General features: G+C 50.0%; 1 protein-coding gene across 5 annotated transcripts; it reads right to left on the bottom strand.

Annotated features, from left to right (window-relative positions):
* Positions 1-371: 371 nt before the first annotated feature.
* LOC311205149 (C-type lectin domain family 2 member B-like) lies at positions 372-19,828 on the bottom strand. 5 transcript variants are annotated; one of them, XM_084279449.1, is made up of 9 exons: positions 19,437-19,828; positions 17,936-18,120; positions 17,203-17,306; positions 16,929-17,068; positions 16,266-16,445; positions 11,630-11,713; positions 10,769-10,953; positions 10,037-10,140; positions 8,377-9,124 (listed from the first exon to the last, which is right to left on the bottom strand). In XM_084279449.1, the coding sequence occupies exons 5-9, from the start codon at positions 16,300-16,302 to the stop codon at positions 9,019-9,021; spliced, it is 516 nt and encodes a 171-aa protein (XP_084135575.1). In that variant the 5' UTR covers positions 16,303-16,445; positions 16,929-17,068; positions 17,203-17,306; positions 17,936-18,120; positions 19,437-19,828; the 3' UTR covers positions 8,377-9,018. The 5 variants fall into 5 exon arrangements, 4 of the variants coding, with proteins under 4 accessions (XP_084135574.1, XP_084135575.1, XP_084135576.1 ...); XR_014618140.1 differs by having other exon boundaries at positions 9,099-9,124; positions 16,266-16,459; XM_084279448.1 differs by lacking the exons at positions 8,377-9,124; positions 10,037-10,140; positions 10,769-10,953 and adding an exon at positions 372-526 and having other exon boundaries at positions 16,266-16,459.
* Positions 19,829-21,725: the final 1,897 nt, after the last annotated feature.

The raw sequence follows: 21,725 nt of genomic DNA, 5'->3' as shown, positions 1-21,725 counted from the left end.
GGTTAGAGTCCCCAGCTTGGTTAATTGTCTTAATCAGTCTCTGAATTCTGGTTTGGTTATCAGAACTACAAATTTGGGGGTTTGTGTGTGCAGATGAGAGAGTTGTTTCATTATTTACACTTAATGTGGCGGGGGGAGGTGTGTGGAATTTTCCAAGGGAGGCATCCAGAAAAAGTCACCTTTGGGTTGTATCTTAATACACTGGACACAGATTGACAGAGCCCCAGGTGAGGGGAAAACTTCATGAAGTACTGTAATCACTGATGGCTGTTATATAAACTGGCTAATGAGGAAAATCTGTGTACTTACTGTAAAAAGGAAGAGTACTGGAAGTGAGTGTCCCCTCCAAAAGCAGAGTGCCTCCCCGAACCATTGGGGTTGATGAAGCAATAAGTGTTGTGGGTGCTACAGGGAAAACACAAGAGTGTGCCTTCTTTCCCCCTGTACATTTGAAGCTTGGAAAACAATGGGAATTCAACAGTTCTCACATATGCCTGAATGCCAACTGCCACTTTTAGGATGGGACCTGTTGAGGAAATGAGAAGTTCTGTTATTAACCTCTGAATCTAAAGCTGTCAAGACACGAGTCTTCATGTTGCAGGAACAAGCCAAGGCCAGCAAAGGCATTCCTGAGGAGGTGCAAAATGCTATCACACCCATGGTATGCACAAGTAGAGTTCGGGGTAGATCCAGAAGAGCAGAACTAGTAAAAATTATCCTTAAACATGTAAAAAACCCTGAAAAGCTAAATTCCCAAAGTAAAATAGTTACGCTGGATAGGCAGCATTTGCTTACCTTTAAGTTTCCGTGTTTTCGACAATGAAAGAAAAGAGGAAGGAAGAAGGTAGCAGAAGTCAGGGTGAGTGGCTTGTGGGACATCAGGCCTCACTAGCGAGTCATTTTGAACATTAGCAAACCTAGTCTCCTTTAGAAAGTAATTAACAGAAATGTCAGCAGATTGTAAGTGGGGTGGACAACAGGGTGTGACCGCGCACGAGCCGCGCGTGAGGCCCGGGGGACCCACCGCCCCACACACACGGGGAGGCTGCCTATTCTATAGAATCATGGAATGGGTTCATTTGAAAGGGACCTTAAAGATCACCTAGTTCCAACCCCCTACTGTGGGCAGGGACACCCTCCACTACACCAGGTTGCCCAAACTCCATCAAACCTGGCATTCAACACTGCCAGGGAGGTGGCAGCCACAGCTTCTCTGGGCACCCTGTGCCAGGGACTCACAACTCACATTAGCAGTTTCTTCCTAATATGTAATGGAAAGCTACCCTCTTTCAGATTAAGAGCACTACCCCTTGTTCTATCACTACATGCCCTTGCAATAAATCCCTCTATGGCTTTCAAATGTAAAGCTTTTTATCTGTGGATGTACAGATAAAGAGAGGTCACTGCTCCAGAGGTTTGCAACAATCTACATCAAACACAGCAAAGAATGACAGCAGGCAACAGAAACTGCATTTGCCATGGGTTAATATTACACTGCTCCCTGCAATGATCTGTCTTTCATTAGACCCAGTAAACTAAAGAATGAGATAAGTATTTGCTGTCAGAATGGATACATTGACATTTCTGCACTGACACAATAATGTTTATAGCTGCAAATTCTTCTCTGGGTGACTTTTTGTTTTAACTCCTCCGTTCAGTAACATCAATTTAAGAAAAACATCCCATATTGGAGCGATAACAGAAGGGTACAGTGAATATCCCTCTCCAGACCATGTAGGTGTCACAGAGCAGCTCTTCAAGTCAAAATGTCAGATGTTTATTTCCTTTGGTAAAGCACCTTCCTGCAGGAAATCTGAAGAACAGCTCCAAATCCAGGTGGTCCCCTGGCTTGGATTAGACAAAACTCTGGAGTTTCCTTCTAGGCAAAGTGGTAGTCATGAAAAAGGAGATAACTGTTGTGTCGGGTCCCAGTGTGAACTGTTTATATTTGATCCTGTAGTGTGAAGACAAAAGTGATTCCCCTCCTGTTTGTATGCTCCATTCAGGTATCAGTTAGGTAATAGTAAGGAAAAAATAAACCACTCCTCCTTAGAAAAGGCTTCAGGAGCTTTAGTTTCATTGCTGGTATTATTTATGCTAATCAGGTGCCTAAATATCTCCAAGACTCAGGCTCCACTTGCACTTGGCCCATCCTACGAAAGCAGAAAGGCTTGGAATTACCAAGAAGGTCAAGACTCTGCTCATCCCCAAAACTCTTTGTGCATGTGAGTGCCTGGGCACTGGCTGGGTACCAGGCAGCGGCCGCTCGCTGTCAGTGAGCCGGGGAGAGGGTGTGAGGGGGGACGGGACGCAGGGGTTCCATGTTTTAGATACTGAAATGAAAGGGGAAGGGGAAGGAAGAAGGCGGCAGAGTTCACACTTGTGGGACATGAGGCCTCACTAGCGACTCACTTTGAACATTAACAAAAATTAGTCTCCTTTAGAAAATAATTAACAGAAGTGTCAGCAGATTGGAAACGGGGTGGGGGACGACGACGGGACCGGGACCGGCCGCGCCCGACCCGCGTGTGTAGCCCGGGGGGGCCCGGCAACCGCCAGCGAGCGCCTGGGGGAGGCACCGGGGGACCCGCCGCCCCCACACACGGGGAGGCTGCCCTCCGCCTGCGCCTGCCCGACACACACAGGGAGGCTGCCGCCTCCCTCCACACAAACCACTTCCCTCCGCTTTAGTCCTGCTCTGCAGCCCGACCTTCCCTTCGGCTCCGGCGAGGGCCGCATGCGGGACCCCGGCCCGAGCCAGCACCCCAGCAGCACCCTACCTGCTCTCGGCGCTGCGGCCGGAGCGTCTCTCGATGCTGAGCGCCGCTGCCGCCGGCCCCCGAGCACCAAACGAGCCGCCCCGGCCCCTCCGGCTGCAGGCGCGGCCTCTCGCTCCTTCCCTCTGCTGCGGTTCTCCTCCGATCCGCTGCGGGACCGGCTGGAGCTGTCAGGATCTGCCGACAAGCGGGACGGGCTGTATCGGGGCCGAAGGCGGACGCGCTGCTCAAAGTGTTGGGGCGGCTCGCCCGGCTGGGCGGGGCCTGGCTCCCAGCAGCGGGCGGGACGGGTTGGAGCAGGAGGAGTAACCGCGGACCGGCTGCCGCGGGGCACTGCCCCTCGTCCCCAGGGCGGCACCGGGGACACTGAGCACTCGGACACCTGCGAGTGTTTCGGAGGGGTTTGGGAATTGAAAAGCTGGGAAACAGTCTGCTGGAGTTTCAGACGTGCCGAAGCTCTGCAGCACGGAGTCGCCTCAGGGGCAGCTGGAAGGGTGTGGAAAATCTCCGTGAAGTTCGTGTGTCTCTGCACGTTGGGTTGTTCCTCGAGTCTTCAGTTCCTCACATGGGCTTTAGTACCCGGTGAGCATTCATGTTTCTTTCTGTCCTCAGACCTGTGTCCCTGTCTCTGTGTCTGGGCACCAAAAGGGACTGAGGTGGTCTGGCCCTGGCTGGAGGCCAAATGCCCACCGAAGCTGCTCTATCACTCCCCTTTTCAGCCAGAAAGGGGAGAGAATCTATGTTGAGAGTCTTAGGATTTGAGATAAGGACAGAGAGGGATCACTCAGCAACTAGTGTCATGATTCTACAGGGAATAAAGAAAACTAATTTATTACAACTACACACCCAGTGAACCAGAGTTGGGTAATGAGAAGTGCAGCCAGGTCTTAAAGCACCTTCCCCCCGACCCCTCCCTTCTTAGCAGACTTCATTCATCATTTTATTCTACGTGCTCCCACCCAGGGGACACAGTCCCCCACGAACTTCTCCAGTGAGAGCCCTTTCTATCGGGGAGTCATCTCCTCACCACTTGCCTCAGCGTGGCTCCCTTCCATGGGGTGCTGAGCTTTGGGCCCAGACTGCTCCGGCCTGGTCCCCCCCACAGTCACAAGTCCCCTGGCAAACCAGCTGTGGCATGGGCCGGCCTCTCCACAGGCCGTAGATGGTCTCTGCTCCCCGTCATTATCCAAGGGCTATGAGGGGACACCCACTCTACCATGGTCTTCTCCATGGGCTGGAGGGGAATCTCTCTCTCCAGCACCTGGAGCACCTCACTCTTCCCCTCCACCTCCTTTTCCCCTGGTCTTGGTGTCTGCACAGCTTCTTACATCTTCCCACTCCATTCTCTGGTGTCAAAATGTGTCTGCCTGAGGTTTTCTTTCTCCTAAATGTGATTCCCAGAGGTGCTGTGACCATTGCCAATTGGCTCGGCCTTGGTCAGCAGCAACTCTGGCCTTGAATTGGACGATGTTTAGTCTCTGAGGCCTACAGAGAGCTTCTATCTCCTTCTTGCAGCAGCCATCTCTGCAGCCCCCCCTTCTCCATTAGCAGAGGGGTGGCCATCAGGGACAGGGAGGTGATTGTCCCTCTCCACTCTGCCCTCGTGAGGCCCCACATGGAGTGCTGTGTCCAGCTCTGGGGCCTCAAATACAAGAAAGATGTAGAACTATTGGAGAGGGTTCAGAGGAGCCATGAAGATGGTCAGGGGGCTGGAGCACCTCCCCTATGAAAAGAGGCTGAAGGAGCTGGGCTTGTTCAGCCTAGAGAAGAGAAGCCCGTGGGGGGACCTCACTGTAGCCTTCCAGTACCTGAAGGGAGCAGAGAAACAGGAGGGGAATCAGCTGTTTTAAAGGGTAGACAACTGCAGGACAAGGGGGAATGGATTGAAGCTGAAGGAGGGAAGGTTTAGATTAGATTTTAGAGGGAAGCTCTTTACAGAGAGACTGGTGAGGTGCTGGAACAGGCTGCCCAGAGAGGTGGTGGATGCCCCGTCCCTGGAGGTGTTCAGGGCCAGGCTGGATGTGGCCCTGGGCAACCTTGTGTAGATCCAGGCCTGGAGGTTGGTGGTCCTGCCTGTGACAGGGGGTAGGAACTCTGTGATCCTCAGGGTCCCTTCCAACCCAGACCATTCTATGATTTTAAACACATAATGACAAGTAAGTAACATTCTCATCATGTCTTAATTTGAACAAAAGATCAACCAAAGTTTCAACAGACAGAGCTGTGCCCTGATGACTGGCTGTACCATAAGAAGAAGTGTTCCTGTCATTCAGGAGCTGTGGCAGATTGGAATTCCAGCCAGGAGTCCTGCTTTAGTTACGGCGTTTCCCTTGCAGTGATTGGCAGCCAACAAGAGCTGATAAGGTGTCCAGCACCTTGGATTCATGCTCCTTCTGCTGCCCTAAGGGCTTCTGTAATTCCATCTCTTGTTCTCTGGTAGGGCTGGAAACCTGATGTCCTGGTACAGCCTCCAGACTTCTTCAGGGCGACGTGGTCTGTTCATTAAATCCACTGTAGAAATTCTGTTCTCACCTCAGAGGGTATTTCTTCAATTTAAAAGGCAAACTGTGTGGAAGGTAAAAGTAAAGGCTGAAAGAGTTTAGAAATGGAGTTGTGCCTCCTAATCGCTAATACAGAACGTGTGGGTTTGGTTTCTTGGGATTTTTTTAAACTGGGAATTTATGTGTTTGTTTGAAGTCCTGTCCTCTCCCTTCACACCCTCTTGACGTTCACTCCCTCCATTTGTGGGCACCCAAAAGTGCATTTGAGCAATTCCCACAACACAGATGTATTAGACTCATTTTGAGTTTACAGAACACAGGTGCACTTCTGTCTGTTGTACCTTCTCGATACTCTTGAAGGGCACAGCTCATTTACAGGGTGTTTTCTCAAGCACAACAGAGGAACAGAAATGTGTTGTTAGTTCTGGGCAAAATACTCCATTTCTCCTGTTTCCCCAAAAGGAGAAGACTGGCTGTGGTTATGTGATGGTGGGACCAATGGCATTGAGAAGTACCTGGTCTGAGCAGTAGGTTCTACCTGTGGGTTTTGTTACATTCAAACCATTTTCTTTCTCCTGTGTTAGTGCCATGGGAAATGTGTATTCAGTGCTGGCTGCAGGACCCTAAGAAAAGAATCGATAAAGACTTTGTTTTATCCACCCTGCAAACTATAAACTCCTTGTGGGGCCTCAGACCTCCCAGAGTTCGGGTTTAGACAGTCCCAGCTGAGTTTCAGATTGGGAATAGGAGAGACAGGAAAACAGAATGACCTCACCCACCACACAATCCTTGTCAGGACTGGAAGTGTGAAAACTGGGAAGCTGGGGGGGGGGGGGGGGGGGGGTGTTTAGGAGTGTAACCTGGATTTGATAGAGACACAAGGTAACTGATATCCAAGGAATTATGTGAGGTAAGAGTCAAGGCAACCTGTGCTGTGTCAGGCTCTTGTGTTCCCACTCAACGTACGTCCTTGTACCGAAACACCGTTCTCCTGGTGATACAGTGACCCCCTGTACTAACTGACCCTTTTGGGATGAGATATGGTATTTTTAGTGACATGTGGGTGTTTTTAATGACGAGGTGGGGAAGGGTCAGTAACACTCGGCCTGACTGCCAACTACATAGCTGGGACCTCACTGGCCATTAGTAATGGATCCAGGGTTTCCTTTAGAATCTAATCTAATTAAATTTAGCAGTAAAACATCAGTCACTGGGGAGGAGGGCATAAGTCCACCATGGCATATTCTGTGTTGCAGTTCATATCTGTTTGTACAAAAAGCTCTAAACTCATAATCACTGAAACCCTCTCACAGCCATATGCCGTTTTACTCTGGGATTTGCCTAGAACTTTCCAATGTCTCGAATACAAATAAAAGACTTCTGGATTGGGCTGTGCAGGAATGGAGACAAGCTTTTCTCAGTGAATGGAGAGCCATTTGAGATAAACTTGTGAGTTTTCTTTTCAATATACTATGCAGCAAGACAGTCTAGGCTTTTTTTTCTCCAAGTAGAACAGTTATCCTATTACACATGCCACTGGAAATAAACTGGCATGTCTTTGCAAATGAGGGCTGTCACATGGCTGTAAAAATGCTAATGCTATGCTAATAAAACCAGTCATGTCCCCAGAGAAGTGGGGAAGGGGCATCATTGCCTGTCTTTTCATGTGGTTGCAGAGCAGCTTTTAGATTACACCTGGAGTAACTCATTTCTGTACCACCCCACTATAAGAGATGGGTAACATTTGCCCTATTAAGAAGTACCAATGTTAGACATCTTTAGTTGCTTGAATTAGCTGGCCCCATTGGGCTTGCAGGATCCAGTGCTCAGCCACTGTAGACAGGGCATCCTAACACTAAGTGAGGTGCCCAGGACCTCCATGGAAGGTCACTGGCCCAGGGGATTGAGTCCTGGAAGGCATCCCTTCTGCCCTCTCTGCATCCCAGGGATCGGCTTTATTTGCAGCCACATCCTGGGTAGTCTGCAGAGGCTCAGTGAAATTGGTAGGAGGAGGTGGCCAGGCCCCAGTCTCAACTGGAGAGAACCACTGCCATGGGTCACCAGCCCTGGCAAAGAAAAAATGTTGTTCTTGGTAATACAGTTTCATTGTTGAAACTGCTGAAGGACCCGACAATGGAAACTTTCCTTGAGAACTCTTCACAAATGCAACACCAATTTCTTCAGGGCAGCTTGTCAAGCCCTGGCACAGTGTTCAAGGCCAGGCTGGATGAGGCTCTGGGCACCCTGGTCTAGTGGAGGGTGTAAACCAAGAAGGCAGATAATGGGTACATCTTCTAGCAAATGGCACTGATGTTACAGGTCATGTAGGGTGGTCTCATGGGGTCTCACAAGAATAGAGCAGCAGAATCACCTCCCTCAACCTCTGGCCATGCTCTTCTTGATGCAGCCCAGGACATGGTTGGCCTCCTGAGCTGCTAGCTTATGTTGAGCTTGACATTAAGCAGCACCCCCAAAATCCTTCTCCTCCTGAGGCTGTTCTCAAGCCCTTCCCTGTCCAGCCTGTATTAGTTCTTGGGATTGTGCCGGCCCCAGTGCAGGACCTTGCACTTGGCCTTGCTGATCTTCATGAGGTTGGCATGGGCCCACCTCTCAAGCCTGTCCAGGTCTCTCTGGCTGGCATCCCTTCCCTCTAGGGTGTCAACCTCACCACACAGCTTGGTGTCCTGGGCAAACAGCTGAGGGTACACTTGATCCCACTCTCCCTGTCACCGACAAAGACATTGAATTCTGCTGGTCCCAATACTGTACCCTGAGGAACACAAATCATCTCCTGTCTCCATTTGGACTTTGAGCCATTGACTGCAACTCTGGCAAACATGTACAGTATGTCTTCAGCACCTGAGACTGAATACTTGTTCCAGAAAACCAAGCTGAAGCAGTGTCTGTGTGCCAATATCACTGACCAGCAAGCCAGTTGCTTGTTCTGCCTGAAAGCCTTTGACCTCAAGTCAAACCTTGTCTTTTGACCATAAAAAATTATCCCATCCCTGAAACCTGCCAACATCAGGAAAGCCTTTGATAAACAGAAAAGAGCTTAGTTCAGCCTAAACAAACACAAACCAAAACCTGTAGCTTTACACAAGAGGAATTTATTCAAGGCAGTTCTTGGTTAACTTTTTGGTTCAGAATTCCCGAGGGAACATCCAAAATTAGACATCATACCAACCTGCACAACATCTGAGACAGAGAAGACAAGTTCTGACCTCATATACATCAGTGCAAAGCAGGGATAAGCTTAGTGCAATCGGCTGTGGAAGTACAAGAGTGTGAAGCTGGTATCACTGGCACCTGCCTATGACTATCCCCAGCTCCCTGTTGTACCCCATCTGCTGGAGAATTCTGCCACACAGCACAACTCTCAGAAGCTCCTGTGGGCGCCTCACACTCACCTGGGGATGGAGAAGCTGAGGGGCTGCGCTTACCGGCCTTGGGAAGCTTCAGCAGAGGGGCAGCAAATGGTGGCAGCTCTCATGTCCCTGCCTGCCACACCTGGCAGCTGCAAACATGACCTTCCCTGATCAGTGAATACCACACTCTCTTTCCAGCAGCAGGAGGGGTTTTACACAGAAAAAAACACTGCTTCCATGGGATACAAACACCCAACCCTGAACATAGCCCTCTCTCCTAGGAGACCTGCAGAGATAGGACATCTGTCCAAAGGGGCTTTATAATGGACACGTCTCAGCTGCCCCTATCAAATTAAGATCCAAGTCATCCCTTCAGGGAAGGCGGATACAGATCCAACGCCTGTGGTCAGAGCACGCTGATGTAGACACAGCGAAGGCACCCAAGTAGGCACAGTCGGAGAGACCCTGTATCGGGAACCTGACAAAATACAGGAAGAAAACAGGGATTACTGAACAATTTCTACTAGTGGCCCAAGTATTTTAGCTTGCTGTAAAACAAAGCTTTTGCTGGAGCAGTTTCCAGTTGACTTTGGCCCCTTCAGATACGGCAGTTGCAGCTGCTAAGAGCAAGGGAGTGATCAGTGGTGTTAGAAAAGCCTGTTGAGCTCATGAGTGTTACACCAATCTCTGTCACTATGAACGGTCCATACCAGACATCCTACAAAACCAGGAGGAGAGAGAAAAGACAGCTCATGGTATATCCTGCCTAGAATTACCAGGGTGATAAATGCTCTGGAAAGCAAGGCAATGGGAACTGCTGTTTAATGGGCCTGATGCAGAGCTGCTATAGCCCACACATTTTCTAAGATAAATAGGGGTGAAATCTGGCTTGGCTGCAGGTCATGACAAACTCACTAAAGCAGGTATGATTTTTCTTATCAAGCTGCTTAACCCCCCTGAATTAATCCCCCCTACCTGTCACTTCATTCTTTTTCATCTTTCTAAAAATGTGTGCAGAGTTGACAGATATTGGGTACTTCAGACAGCAGAGCACAAGGAATCACACTGGAAACTGAGAAACCTGAAGATCTGAAAAGTGACTGAAACATCTATACCATGTCATGAACAATATGCAGAAATTAAGGTAGATAGATGATATATCAACATTATTATCTTCATGTGCTGAGCTACCAACAAATCCTTCTTGAGTCTGGGCCTTCTCTACATTGATGCTGATGGAGTCAGACCAGTAACAACTGCAAAGGGTGAATTTTCAAACTCATATTTCCAAATGACAGGGAAGAAAAAGAATCCTTCTAGAAGTAACATTGTGCTGTAAACCCCAATTCCACAGTTGCTTAAGTAGGTCAGAAAATCACAAGGCACTTACAGGTTCACATTCAAGGCAGTGCCATTCTCCCAGTAGTAGCTTTCCCCTTTCTTCCGCAATCCAATCCAGCAGTTACTTATTTGCAAAAGCTTGGCTAAAGAATGCTAAAAGAGAGACAAAAAGCATGTTTGTCAACATGAGGTCTCAAAATGATAAGCAAATTCCTCTTGCAACTTTTGAGGAAGACTAGCTTATCATTCTGCTATCTACAACATTGTCACCAATGGGCTGTGTCTGTCTGTATGTTTAATCATCTCTAGTATGCAGCTGGGTCTACATAGGCTGGTACATGCAGGTGTTTCCTGAATTTCAGACTGGCATGTGGGAGCTCCTCCCCTGCCCAATTATTATTTCAGTATTTTAAATTTCATAAACTCATAGAATGGTTTGAGTTGGAAGGGACCTCAAAGCCCATCTAGTTCCAACCACCTTCCCATGCAACAGTGTTCACCTTGACAGATGCCTTCAATATGAGTATTTATAACTGTGGCCAGTGCCAAACTCAGCTCAGATAAGCCTCTGGGACTTTTTAAGACACCAAAGGTGAAAACTGAGGTTTAAGATCTGCCAGGAGAGGAGGCATGCAGCTTTCTGCAAGCCCTGACTCCTCTCAGTCTTCACATCACTGTTCAAACCATTCAGCTTAAGATGCTGGAAGAACACACTGGTTCATGGTGAAGCTCCCTAGAAGTGAGATGGGGTGAATCCAGGATGCCCCTTTTGTTCCCTTACCAGTTCCTGATGATTGTCAATCACCAGAAGGGAAGCATTGTGCTGAGAGCAGAACCTCTGACTGGAGCTCCAGTCGTCTTCAACCTCTGAGATGTAGTAGCATTTGGCCTGGAAATGCAGCCATCCTGACAGACAGGGTTGCGGGGAAGGACAGACAGGAACATCTTTGGCTGAAGAAGGTCTTGCTGTGAAAAGACAAAAGACATTCCACATATTTTTTCCAACGGGAAAATGTTCCTGGAGCTCTTTTAGCTTGCCTTCTCCCTGCATCATCTAAAGTCATCACAGTCTAACCATGGCATTATTACTGCTGCACAGCAGAAATAACTATTGTAAACTCCTTACACACTCTGGCTGCTGCACGCTTGTGGCTGCTGACACACCTTTACAGTGGTGAAAAGGGGGAGGTTGGTAGGAGGAGCTGAGAGGGTCATGATAACGTATCCTCCAAGGACTCTTGTACAGCTTCAATGTTTCTGGGGAGTATAGTTTCTGCAAGCACTGCTCCCTTGCAGCTGAATTAATAGCTTGCTTTATTATACTGACATTTTTGGAAGGACAACAGATGGGTTGCAAAGAAATATCTTCCATTTGCTATTTGTTTTCTTGACCTTGGATTAAGACCAACCATGCAGTTATGAACTTGAATGCCAAGACTAAACTGAGCCCCCTCGAACCCCACTAACTAGTGGAGTCACTGCTCCAGTACTTGTCAACAACCCTGGCATCCCATGAGACTTCTGTTCAACCTGGAGGTAAAGGAAGTTCCGCATGAAACTTCTCAGGGACTTCTGACAACCTAAAACTCCAGTTATTTCTAAGACCAACTGCATTTTCTCTCTAAAAGATTTAAACACTTACCAAGCAGAATACACACCATCAAAATGCTAACAGCAGTAAGGACTCCAGCAACAGTTCTCCAAAGCCAGATATTTGAGCACAGACCTGAAAAAAAAACCACCTGATGAATTAAAATACAACTCAAAACACAAACAGCCAGCTGACAGGGTCCAGGACTTGGGAAGCTGTTCCCTCCCCAAAAAAGTCACTCTCTGGGGGAGAGCAGGCCAGCAACAGAGCTGAAGAAGCCCAGGAAGTGTGTGACATGCAGCTTGGCATCACAACACTCTGTAGCGACCAAGAACTCTGACTGGCTCTCAAATTTACTTACATCATTCAGAACTTCACCCAATAGCCAGGGAGCTCCCTGTGCTCCAGCGGGATGGAAAAAGGAATGAGCATGGAACAAACGAGGGTGAAGGCACCAAGGCCGAGGTTGACCTGATGCCCAAACGTGGCACGGGTAAGAGAAGACAACCCACCAACTCCAGAGCCCAGAACTGCTCCTGAGCAATGTCCAGCTTTGTCCCACAGTGACAGCTTTCCAGAGCCACCTTCGCTTCGCACCTGCCTTCCAGAGTCTGGAAGACACCTTGCACATGAAGATGGTCTCCTCTCTCTGCCCTAGCCAGGTAAATGGGAGGGACCCAAACCCCAAGGGTGCCTGGAAGACAGTCCCAACTCATCGTTGTAGGCACTCCCCCTGCCTACCTTCCCCACTCTCCCAGGTTTCCCTAAGCAACAGGTTCGGGGCCCTGGTAGTTGAGGAGAAGTTATATGAGGAGGTGAATGGAGCCTCTGTGCCTCAGAGAAAGCGGAAGCCTAGAGTGAGGTGACCATCCGCACGCCTTGAGACCGCCTCTGTTAGGCAAGAGAGAAAGGTACTTGTAGTAGGGGATTCCCTTCTTAGAGGGACAGAAGGGCCTATATGTAGACCAGATCCTACATGCAGGGAGGTGTGTTGCCTCCCTGGAGCCCAGATAAGGGACATCACCAGAAGGCTACCAGGGCTGGTAAGATCCACTGACTATTTTCCATTACTGATAGTTCCAGCAGGCAGGGACGCGATCACAAAGTGCAGCCTGCAAGCTGTCAAAAGGGAATTCCTGGACGTGGGGTGCTTAGTTGAGGGGGGAGGAGCCCAAATAATATTCTCTTCTATCCCCACTTGTGGGAGGAGGGGCTCAGAGCAGGACAAGAGAACCCACGAGTTGAATGTGTGGCTGACAGGCTGGTGATGGCAGAAGAACTTCGGGTTTTTTGATCAGGGGATGATGTACTCTGCTCCTGGCATGATGACTGCTGAGGGGGCTCACCTGTCCCATAAAGGAAAGCGGATCCTTGCCCAGGAGATGGCAGGGCTCATCGATCAGGCTTTAAACCAGTTAGGAAGGGGGAAGGGGATACCACGAAGGCTGCTAGGGTTAGGCAAGTACTTCAGGAGTCACAGCGGGAGCTGATGGTGGAAAAAGGTAAATACCAAAAGCGCAGTGGTGGACTTGGGGACGTTTTTCCACGTGGCAGTAGTGAAAATTCTGTGGATTGCCCTGATTACTCCTCAGTGGAGCCACTTTTGACAGTCCCCTGTCAGAAATCTCACTGTGGACTGTTGAGGGTACCTACATCTGCTGCCCCACTAAAATGCCTTCACACAAATGCACGTAGCATGGGCAACAAACAAGAAGAATTAGAGATCTTTGTGTGGTCGCAGGGCCAGGATCTCATTGCAATCACAGAGACGTGGTGGGACAGCCTGGACGACTGGCACGCTGTCATGGATGGCTACGTGCTTTTTAGGAAAGATGGGCTAGGGAGGAGAGGTGGAGGAGTTGCTCTTTATGTGAGAGAGCAGCTGGAATGTATTGAGCTCCACCTGGGAAAGGATGAACAATCTGTTGAGTGCTTGTGGGTTAAAACAAAGGGGCAAACTGCTACGTGTGACATTGTTGTGGGAGTGTGCTATAGGCCCCCTGATCGAGAGGGGCAGGATGATAGTGCATTCTATAAGCAGTTAGAAACAGCCTCCAGATCCCAGGCACTGGTCCTTATTGGGGACTTCAACTATCCAGATATTTGCTGGGCAAGCAGCACGGCCAGTCGTATGCAGTCCAGACAAATTCTGCGGTGTGTTGAAGAAAATTTCCTGCTACAGATGGTGCAGGAGCCTACACGGGGAGGGCGGGTGCTGGAACTTGTTTTTACCAACAAGGACGGGCTCGTTAGGGAAGTGAAGGTTGGGGGCAGCTTAGGACAAAGCGACCATGAAATGGTTGAATTCAAGATCCTGGGTGGAAGCAGCAAGCCAAAAAGTAGAATAGCTACCCTGAATTTTGGAAGAGCTAACTTTGATCTCCTCCGCTACTTAATAGGGGCTATCCCATGGGCTACGCTGTTTGAAGGAATGGGAGCCTGTGAGAGCTGGCTGTTATTCAAACAGTGCTTCTTCCAAGCACAGGAACCATGCATCCCTTTGAGCAAGAAATCAGGAAAGAGAGGCAGAAGACCTGCATGGATGAACACAGAGCTATTGAGTAAACTCAAAGAGAAGCAGAAGATCTATGAATTATGAAAAAAGGGTCTGAGCACCTGGGGAGAATACAGGAATGTGGTCAGGGCCTGAAGGGATGCAACTAGGAAGGCTAAAGCCCTCTTGGAAACGAAGCTGGCAAGGGACATAAAGGATAATAAAAAGGGTTTCTTTAGATACGTGAATAGTAAGAGGATGACCAGGGATAATGTAGGACCCTTGCTGAATGAGGAGGGTGTCCTGGTAACAGGGGATGCTGAGAAGGTGGAGATACTGAATGCTGCCTTTGCTTCGGTCTTCACTTCAAAGGCCCCTCAGGACCCACAGATCCTGTATGAAAGTTGGAGTGTTGGGGAAACGAAGAATTTCCCTGTGGCTGAGGTAGGGGAGGTCCAGGAGCGGCTCAAAGGGATTAATGCACACAAATCCATGGGCCCTGATGGGTTTCATCCACGTTTGCTGAGGGAGCTGGCGGAGGTGATTGCTGAGCCGCTCTCTATCGTCTTCAACAGGTCTTGGAGGACAGGAGAAGTGCCTGAAGACTGGAGGATAGCCAATGTCACTCCAGTCTTTAAAAAGGGCAAGAAAGAGGAACCTAGTAACTATAGACCAGTCAGCCTCACCTCTGTCCCAGGGAAGGTAATGGAACAGCTTGTTCTGGATGCCATCTCTAAGCAATTGGAAGAGAAGAAGGTCATGAGGAGTAGTCAGTATGGATTCACCAAGGGGAAATCGTGCCTGACCAATCTCATAGCCTTCTATGATCTCATAACAGGCTGGGTAGATGGAGGGAGAGCAGTGGATGTCATCTACCTTGACTTCAGCAGGGCCTTTGATACTGTCTCCCATGACACCCTGATAGCAAAGCTGAGAAAGCATGGGATAGATGAGTGGACGGTGAGGTGGGTTGAGAATTGGCTGTTGGACCGAGCCCAGAGGGTTGTGATTCGAGGAGCAGAATCTGACTGGACACCTGTTACTAGCGGTGTTCCCCAGGGCTCGGTGTTGGGTCCAATTCTGTTTAATATCTTCATTGACAACCTTGATGAGGGAAGAGCATCCACCCTCAGCCAGTATGCCAATGATACAAAGCTGGGAGGAGTGGCTGACACGCAGGAACACTGCGCTGCCATCCAGCGAGACCTGGACAGGCTGGAGAGCTGGGCAGGGAGAAACCAGGTGAAGTTCAACAAAAGCAAGTGTGAAGTCTTGCACCTGGGAAGGAACAACCATTTGTATAAGTACAGGCTGGGGGATGACCTGCTGGAGAAGAGTTCAGTGGAGAAGGACCTGGGGGTCAAAGGAGGTGATCCTCCCCCTCTACTCTGCCCTGGTCAGGCCCCACCTGGAGTATTGTGTCCAGTTCTGGGCTCCTTGGTTTAAAAAGGACAGGGATCTCCTGGAGAGAGTCCAAAGAAGGGCCACGAAGATGATTAGGGGCCTGGAACATCTCCCCTATGAGGATAGGCTGAGTAAGCTGGGAATCTTCAGCCTTGAGAAGAGAAGACTAAGGGGGGACCTAATTAAAGTTTATAATTATCTGAAGCAGGGGATGCAGGGGGAAAGGGCCAGCCCCTTTTCAGAGGTCTGTGGGGATAGGACAAGGGGCAATGGCTGCAAGTTGGAGCACAGGAAGTTCTGCACCAACATGTGGAAGAACTTTTTCACAGTGAGGGTGACAGAGCCCTGGGACAGGCTGCCCAGCGGGGTGGTGGAGTCTCCTTCTCTGGAGATACTCAAGACCCGTCTGGACGCCTCTCTGAGTGATATGTCCTAGGGAGCTGCTTTAGCAGAGGGGATGGACCTGATCATCTCTTGAGGACCCTTCCAACCCCTACAATTCTGTGATTCTCTGATTCTATGAAGCCAGCGGTGAGCTGGTTCGGAGGTGGGTGGGCTCCCGGGACACCGCCGGGCCGCTACCGCCGCGCCCAGACCCCCAACTCCATTCCCGGCCGGCCGGAGCAAATGGCGCCCAGGGCTCGGGACCGCCCAGCGACCGCCCCAGCCGCCGACGGAGCGCCGGCTCTCGGCCCCTCTGTCCGGCGGGGTCTCCTGGCTCCCCGCCCGGCTGCGGACACGGCAGCCCCGCTACGTCTCCCCCCGGGCCCTCTCCTTTCGCCCCTTCACCTTTGCAGGTCCTTCTCCCTCGATCCGGGCGTTCCATGGCTCCAGGCTCGGGAGCGGCGGCTCATCCGGGAGAGATGATGACGGGACCGGAATTGCCGGCGCGCAGGACCCGGAGAGGATGGAATGGCGGCGGTGTCGGGTGGGTGGGATGCGCTTCTCCCGATTTCTCCGCGCATCCTTCTCCGCGCATCGCCCTGTGATGCCGAATGGAAACGGTTTCAGAACTTGCCTTGCCCCAGATCTCTCCGTGATTCTCCAACAACAGCAAATGTCGGGACCTCCGGCAAGCCCGCAGCTGGCTCTGCACAGGTCACTCCCGCGGGCATCTCTGGAGGCGGCTGGGGTGCTGAGGAGACCCCTCGGGAAAGGGAAAGGGGTTTTTTGCAGGTAAAAAAAATTATTTACACTTAATATGGCCGGGGGAGGTGTGTGGAATTGTCTAAGGGAGGCACCCAGAAAAAGTATGGGAAGTAGGGAGAAATAGCCAGCCCTTTTTCAGTGGTCTGTGGAGACAGGACAAGGGGCAATGGCTGCAAGCTGGAGCACAGGAAGTTCCGCACCAACATGCGGAAGAACTTTTTCACAGTGAGGGTGACAGAGCCCTGGGACAGGCTCCCCAGGGGGGTCGTGGAATCTCCTTCTCTGGAGATATTCAAGACCCACTTGGACGCCTCTCTGAGTGATATGTCCTAGGGAGCTGCTTTAGCAGGGGGGTTGGACCCGATGATCTCTCGAGGTCCCTTCCAGCCCCTACAATTCTATGATTCTCTGCATTGATGCTGATGGAGTCAGACCAGTAACAACTGCAAAGGGTGAATTTTCAAACTCATATTTCCGAATGACAGGGAAGAAAAAGAATCCCTCTAGAAGTAACATTGTGCTGTAAACCCCAATTGCACAGTTGCTTAAGTAGGTCAGAAAATCACAAGGCACTTACAGGTTCACATTCAAGGCAGTGCCATTCTCCCAGTAGAAGCTTCCACCTCTCTTCCGCAATCCAATCCAGCAGTTTCCTATTTGCAAAAGCTTGGCTAAAGAATGCTAAAAGAGAGAGAGAAAAAGCATGTTTGTCACCTTGAGGTCTCAAAATGATAAGCAAATTGCTCTTGCAACTTTTGAGGAAGACTAGCTTATCATTCTGTTATCTACAACATTGTCACCAATGGGCTGTGTCTGTCTGTATGTTTAATAATCTCTAGTATGCAGCTGGGTCTAAATAGGCTGGTACATGCAGGTGTTCCCTGAATTTCAGATTGGCATATGGGAGCTCCTCCCCCGCCCAATTATTATTTCAGTATTTTAAATGTCATGAATTCATAGAATGATTTGAGTTGGAAGGGACCTCAAAGCCCATCTAGTTCCAACCACCTTCCCATGCAACAGTGTTCACCTTGACAGATGCCTTCAATATGAGTATTTATAACTGTGGCCAGTGCCAAACTCAGCTCAGATAAGCCTCTGGGACTTTATAAAACACCAACTGCAAACCTGATGTTTGAGATTTGCAAGGAGAGGAGGCATGCAGCTTTCTGCAAGCCCTGACTCCTCTCGGTCTTCACATCACTGTTCAAACCAGTCAGTTTAAGATGCTGGAAGAACACACTGGTTCATGGTGAAGCTCCCTAGAAGTGAGATGGGGTGAATCCAGGATGCCCCTTTTGTTCCCTTACCAGTTCCTGATGATTGTCAATCACCAGAAGGGAAGCATTGTGCTGAGAGCAGAACCTCTGACTGGAGCTCCAGTCATCTTCAACCTCTGAGATGTAGTCGCATTTGCCCTGGAAATGCAGCCATCCTGACGGACAGGGTTGCAGGGAAGGACAGACAGGAGCATCTTTGGCTGAAGAAGGTCTTGCTGTGAAACGATAAAAAAAACATTCCACATTTTTTCCAACGGGAAAAGGTTCCTGGAGCTCTTTTAGCTTGCCTTCTCCCTGCATCGTCTAAAGTCATCACAGTCTAACCATGGCATTATTACTGCTGCACAGCAGAAATATCTATTGTAAACTCCTTACACACTCTGGCTGCTGCACGCTTGTGGCTGCTGACACACCTTTACAGTGGTGAAAAGGGGGAGGTTGGTAGGAGGAGCTGAGAGGGTCATGATAACGTATCCTCCAAGGACTCTTGTACAGCTTCAATGTTTCTGGGGAGTATAGTTTCTGCAAGCACTGCTCCCTTGCAGCTGAATTAATAGCTTGCTTTATTATACTGACACTTTTGGAAGGACAACAGATGGGTTGCAAAGAAAAATCTTCCATTTGCTAATCCTAGTTCAAGAAAACAATTAAGACAACCTAATACTCTGCAAATTTCTATGGCTAATTACTTTTTTTTTTTTAAAGGATTTAAACACTTACCAAGCAGAAAACACACAATCAAAGTAGCAGCAGCAAGGACTCCAGCAACAGTTCGCCAAAGCCAGATATTTGAGCACAGACTTGGAAAAAAACACCAAATGAATTTAAAAAAAAACCCAACCAGCTGACAGGGGAATGGAGTCCAGGACTTGGGAAGCTGTTCCCCCTGCCCCCAAAAAAGTCACTCTCTGGGGGAGAGCAGGCCAGCAACAGAGCTGAAGAAGCCCAGGAAGTGTGTGACATGCAGCTTGGCATCACAACACTCTGTAGCGACCAAGAACTCTGACTGGCTCTCAAATTTACTTACATCATTCAGAACTTCACCCAATAGCCAGGGAGCTCCCTGTGCTCCAGCGGGATGGAAAAAGGAATGAGCATGGAACAAACGAGGGTGAAGGCACCGAGGCCGAGGTTGACCTGATGCCCAAACGTGGCACGGGTAAGAGAAGACAACCCACCAACTCCAGAGCCCAGAACTGCTCCTGAGCAATGTCCAGCTTTGTCCCACAGCGACAGCTTTCCAGAGCCACCTTCGCTCCGCACCTGCCTTCCAGAAGCCAGCGGTGAGCTGGTTCGGAGGTGGGTGGGCTCCCGGGACACTGCCGGGCCGCTGCCGCCGCGCCCAGACCCGCCGCTCCGTTCCCGGCCGGCCGGAGCAAATGGCGCCCAGGGCTCGGGACCGCCCGGCGACCGCCCCAGCCGCCGATGGAGCACCGGCTCTCGGCCCCTCTGTCCGGCGGGGTCTCCTGGCTCCCCGCCCGGCTGCGGACACGGCAGCCCCGCTACGTCTCCCCCCGCCCCGGGCCCTCACCTTTCGCCCCTTCACCTTTGCAGGTCCTTGTCCCTCGATCCGGGCGTTCCATGGCTCCAGGCTCGGCAGCGGCGGCTCATCCGGGAGAGATGATGACGGGACCGGAATTGCCGGCGCGCAGGACCCGGAGAGGATGGAATGGCGGCGGTGTCGGGTGGGTGGGATGCGCTTCTCCCGATTTCTCCGCGCATCCTTCTCCGCGCATCGCCCTGTGATGCCGAATGGAAACGGTTTCAGAACTTGCCTTGCCCCAGATCTCTCCGTGATTCTCCAACAACAGCAAATGTCGGGACCTCCGGCAAGCCCGCAGCTCGCTCTGCACAGGTCACTCCCGCGGGCATCTCTGGAGGCGGCTGGGGTGCTGAGGAGACCCCTCGGGAAAGGGAAAGGGGTTTTTTGCAGGTAAAAAAAGGCCCCCCGTAAAACGAGCCAACAGCTCGGCTTGTGTGCAATGCTCCCCCTGTGCTGCCCCCCAAAGCCTCCTGCCCTGAGCTCGCCTCTGTGCTGCAGGAATCCTGCCAGTAAGTAGGGAAGAAAATATCGTGAGATTTGCTCTTTGCTTGCTGCTCCTGAAGTTTGTTCTTCATTAGTTGTCTGTTCATCTCTACAGCAAGACATTTCTTCATTAATAGCAGTAATATTTTACCATTCCAGCACCTGTTACTCTGTAGAGCTGATACATTTCCAGGGTGATGCTGAGAGGTTCCTACAATTCCCAGAGTAAAACTGTTAGGCTGGAAAGGCAGCACTGGCTTATCTTGAAGTTTCCAACATTTCTGTTGTGCAACGTGCATTGGGATGCACCTGGAGTTGGAGCGGCCCCCGTGCACCCAGCACTGCCATGAGGAATGCCTGCTGAATGAAACTCCCAAATTGGCATCACAGGACCTCCAGCCAGCACTGAGGGATTCTCAGGGAGAACCTGCAATCCCCACAGTGAAGAGCTCCAAGTAAGAGCCAATGTAAGTTTAAGATGTGTCTTTCATACTGGTGTGCTGGCCAGGCACCCATCAGATGAAGAGGAAGCTGCAGAGGGTTGGGCTGTAGACGCAAATCAGGAGAGATTTGAGTCCTGAGTTATTCTCTCAGACAAAAGGCTGGAAAACTCCTGAGTGAAAGAGGATTCAAGCCCCCAACTTGGTGATAAAGGGGTTAGAGTCCCCAGCTTGTTTAATTGTCTTAATCAGTCTCTGAATTCTGGTTTGGTTATCAGAACTACAAATTTGGGGGTTTGTGTGTGCAGATGAGAGAGTTGTTTCATTATTTACACTTAATGTGGCGGGGGGAGGTGTGTGGAATTTTCCAAGGGAGGCATCCAGAAAAAGTCACCTTTGGGTTGTATCTTAATACACTGGACACAGATTGACAGAGCCCCAGGTGAGGGGAAAACTTCATGAAGTACTGTAATCACTGATGGCTGTTATATAAACTGGCTAATGAGGAAAATCTGTGTACTTACTGTAAAAAGGAAGAGTACTGGAAGTGAGTGTCCCCTCCAAAAGCAGAGTGCCTCCCCGAACCATTGGGGTTGATGAAGCAATAAGTGTTGTGGGTGCTACAGGGAAAACACAAGAGTGTGCCTTCTTTCCCCCTGTACATTTGAAGCTTGGAAAACAATGGGAATTCAACAGTTCTCACATATGCCTGAATGCCACCTGCCACTTTTAGGATGGGACCTGTTGAGGAAATGAGAAGTTCTGTTATTAACCTCTGAATCTAAAGCTGTCAAGACACGAGTCTCCATGTTGCAGGAACAAGCCAAGGCCAGCAAAGGCATTCCTGAGGAGGTGCAAAATGCTATCACACCCATGGTATGCACAAGTAGAGTTCGGGGTAGATCCAGAAGAGCAGAACTAGTAAAAATTATCCTTAAACATGTAAAAAACCCTGAAAAGCTAAATTCCCAAAGTAAAATAGTTACGCTGGATAGGCAGCATTTGCTTACCTTTAAGTTTCCGTGTTTTCGACAATGAAAGAAAAGAGGAAGGAAGAAGGTAGCAGAAGTCAGGGTGAGTGGCTTGTGGGACATCAGGCCTCACTAGCGAGTCATTTTGAACATTAGCAAACCTAGTCTCCTTTAGAAAGTAATTAACAGAAATGTCAGCAGATTGTAAGTGGGGTGGACAACAGGGTGTGACCGCGCACGAGCCGCGCGTGAGGCCCGGGGGACCCACCGCCCCACACACACGGGGAGGCTGCCTATTCTATAGAATCATGGAATGGGTTCATTTGAAAGGGACCTTAAAGATCACCTAGTTCCAACCCCCTACTGTGGGCAGGGACACCCTC

This window comes from Gallinula chloropus, assembly GCF_964237585.1.
Source record: "Gallinula chloropus genome assembly, chromosome: 1".
In the NCBI taxonomy this organism is placed as follows: Eukaryota; Metazoa; Chordata; class Aves; order Gruiformes; family Rallidae; genus Gallinula; species Gallinula chloropus.
Note: the sequence above shows the minus strand (reverse complement) of the source record. Positions and strands in the feature narration are given on the sequence as shown.

What these genes read in the sequence shown, in the direction of transcription:
- LOC311205149 (XM_084279448.1), bottom strand. Translation starts at nt 19,488, where the DNA reads ATGGAACGCCCGGATCGAGGGACAAGGACCTGCAAAGGTGAAGGGGCG. An exon ending in TTGACAATCATCAGGAACTG is followed by an intron (nt 17,307 to 17,935) that starts GTAAGGGAACAA and finishes TCTCTCTTTTAG; the next exon opens with CATTCTTTAGCCAAGCTTTT. An exon ending in TCACTCAGAGAGGCGTCCAA is followed by an intron (nt 16,460 to 16,928) that starts GTGGGTCTTGAA and finishes TCGGCATCACAG; the next exon opens with GGCGATGCGCGGAGAAGGAT.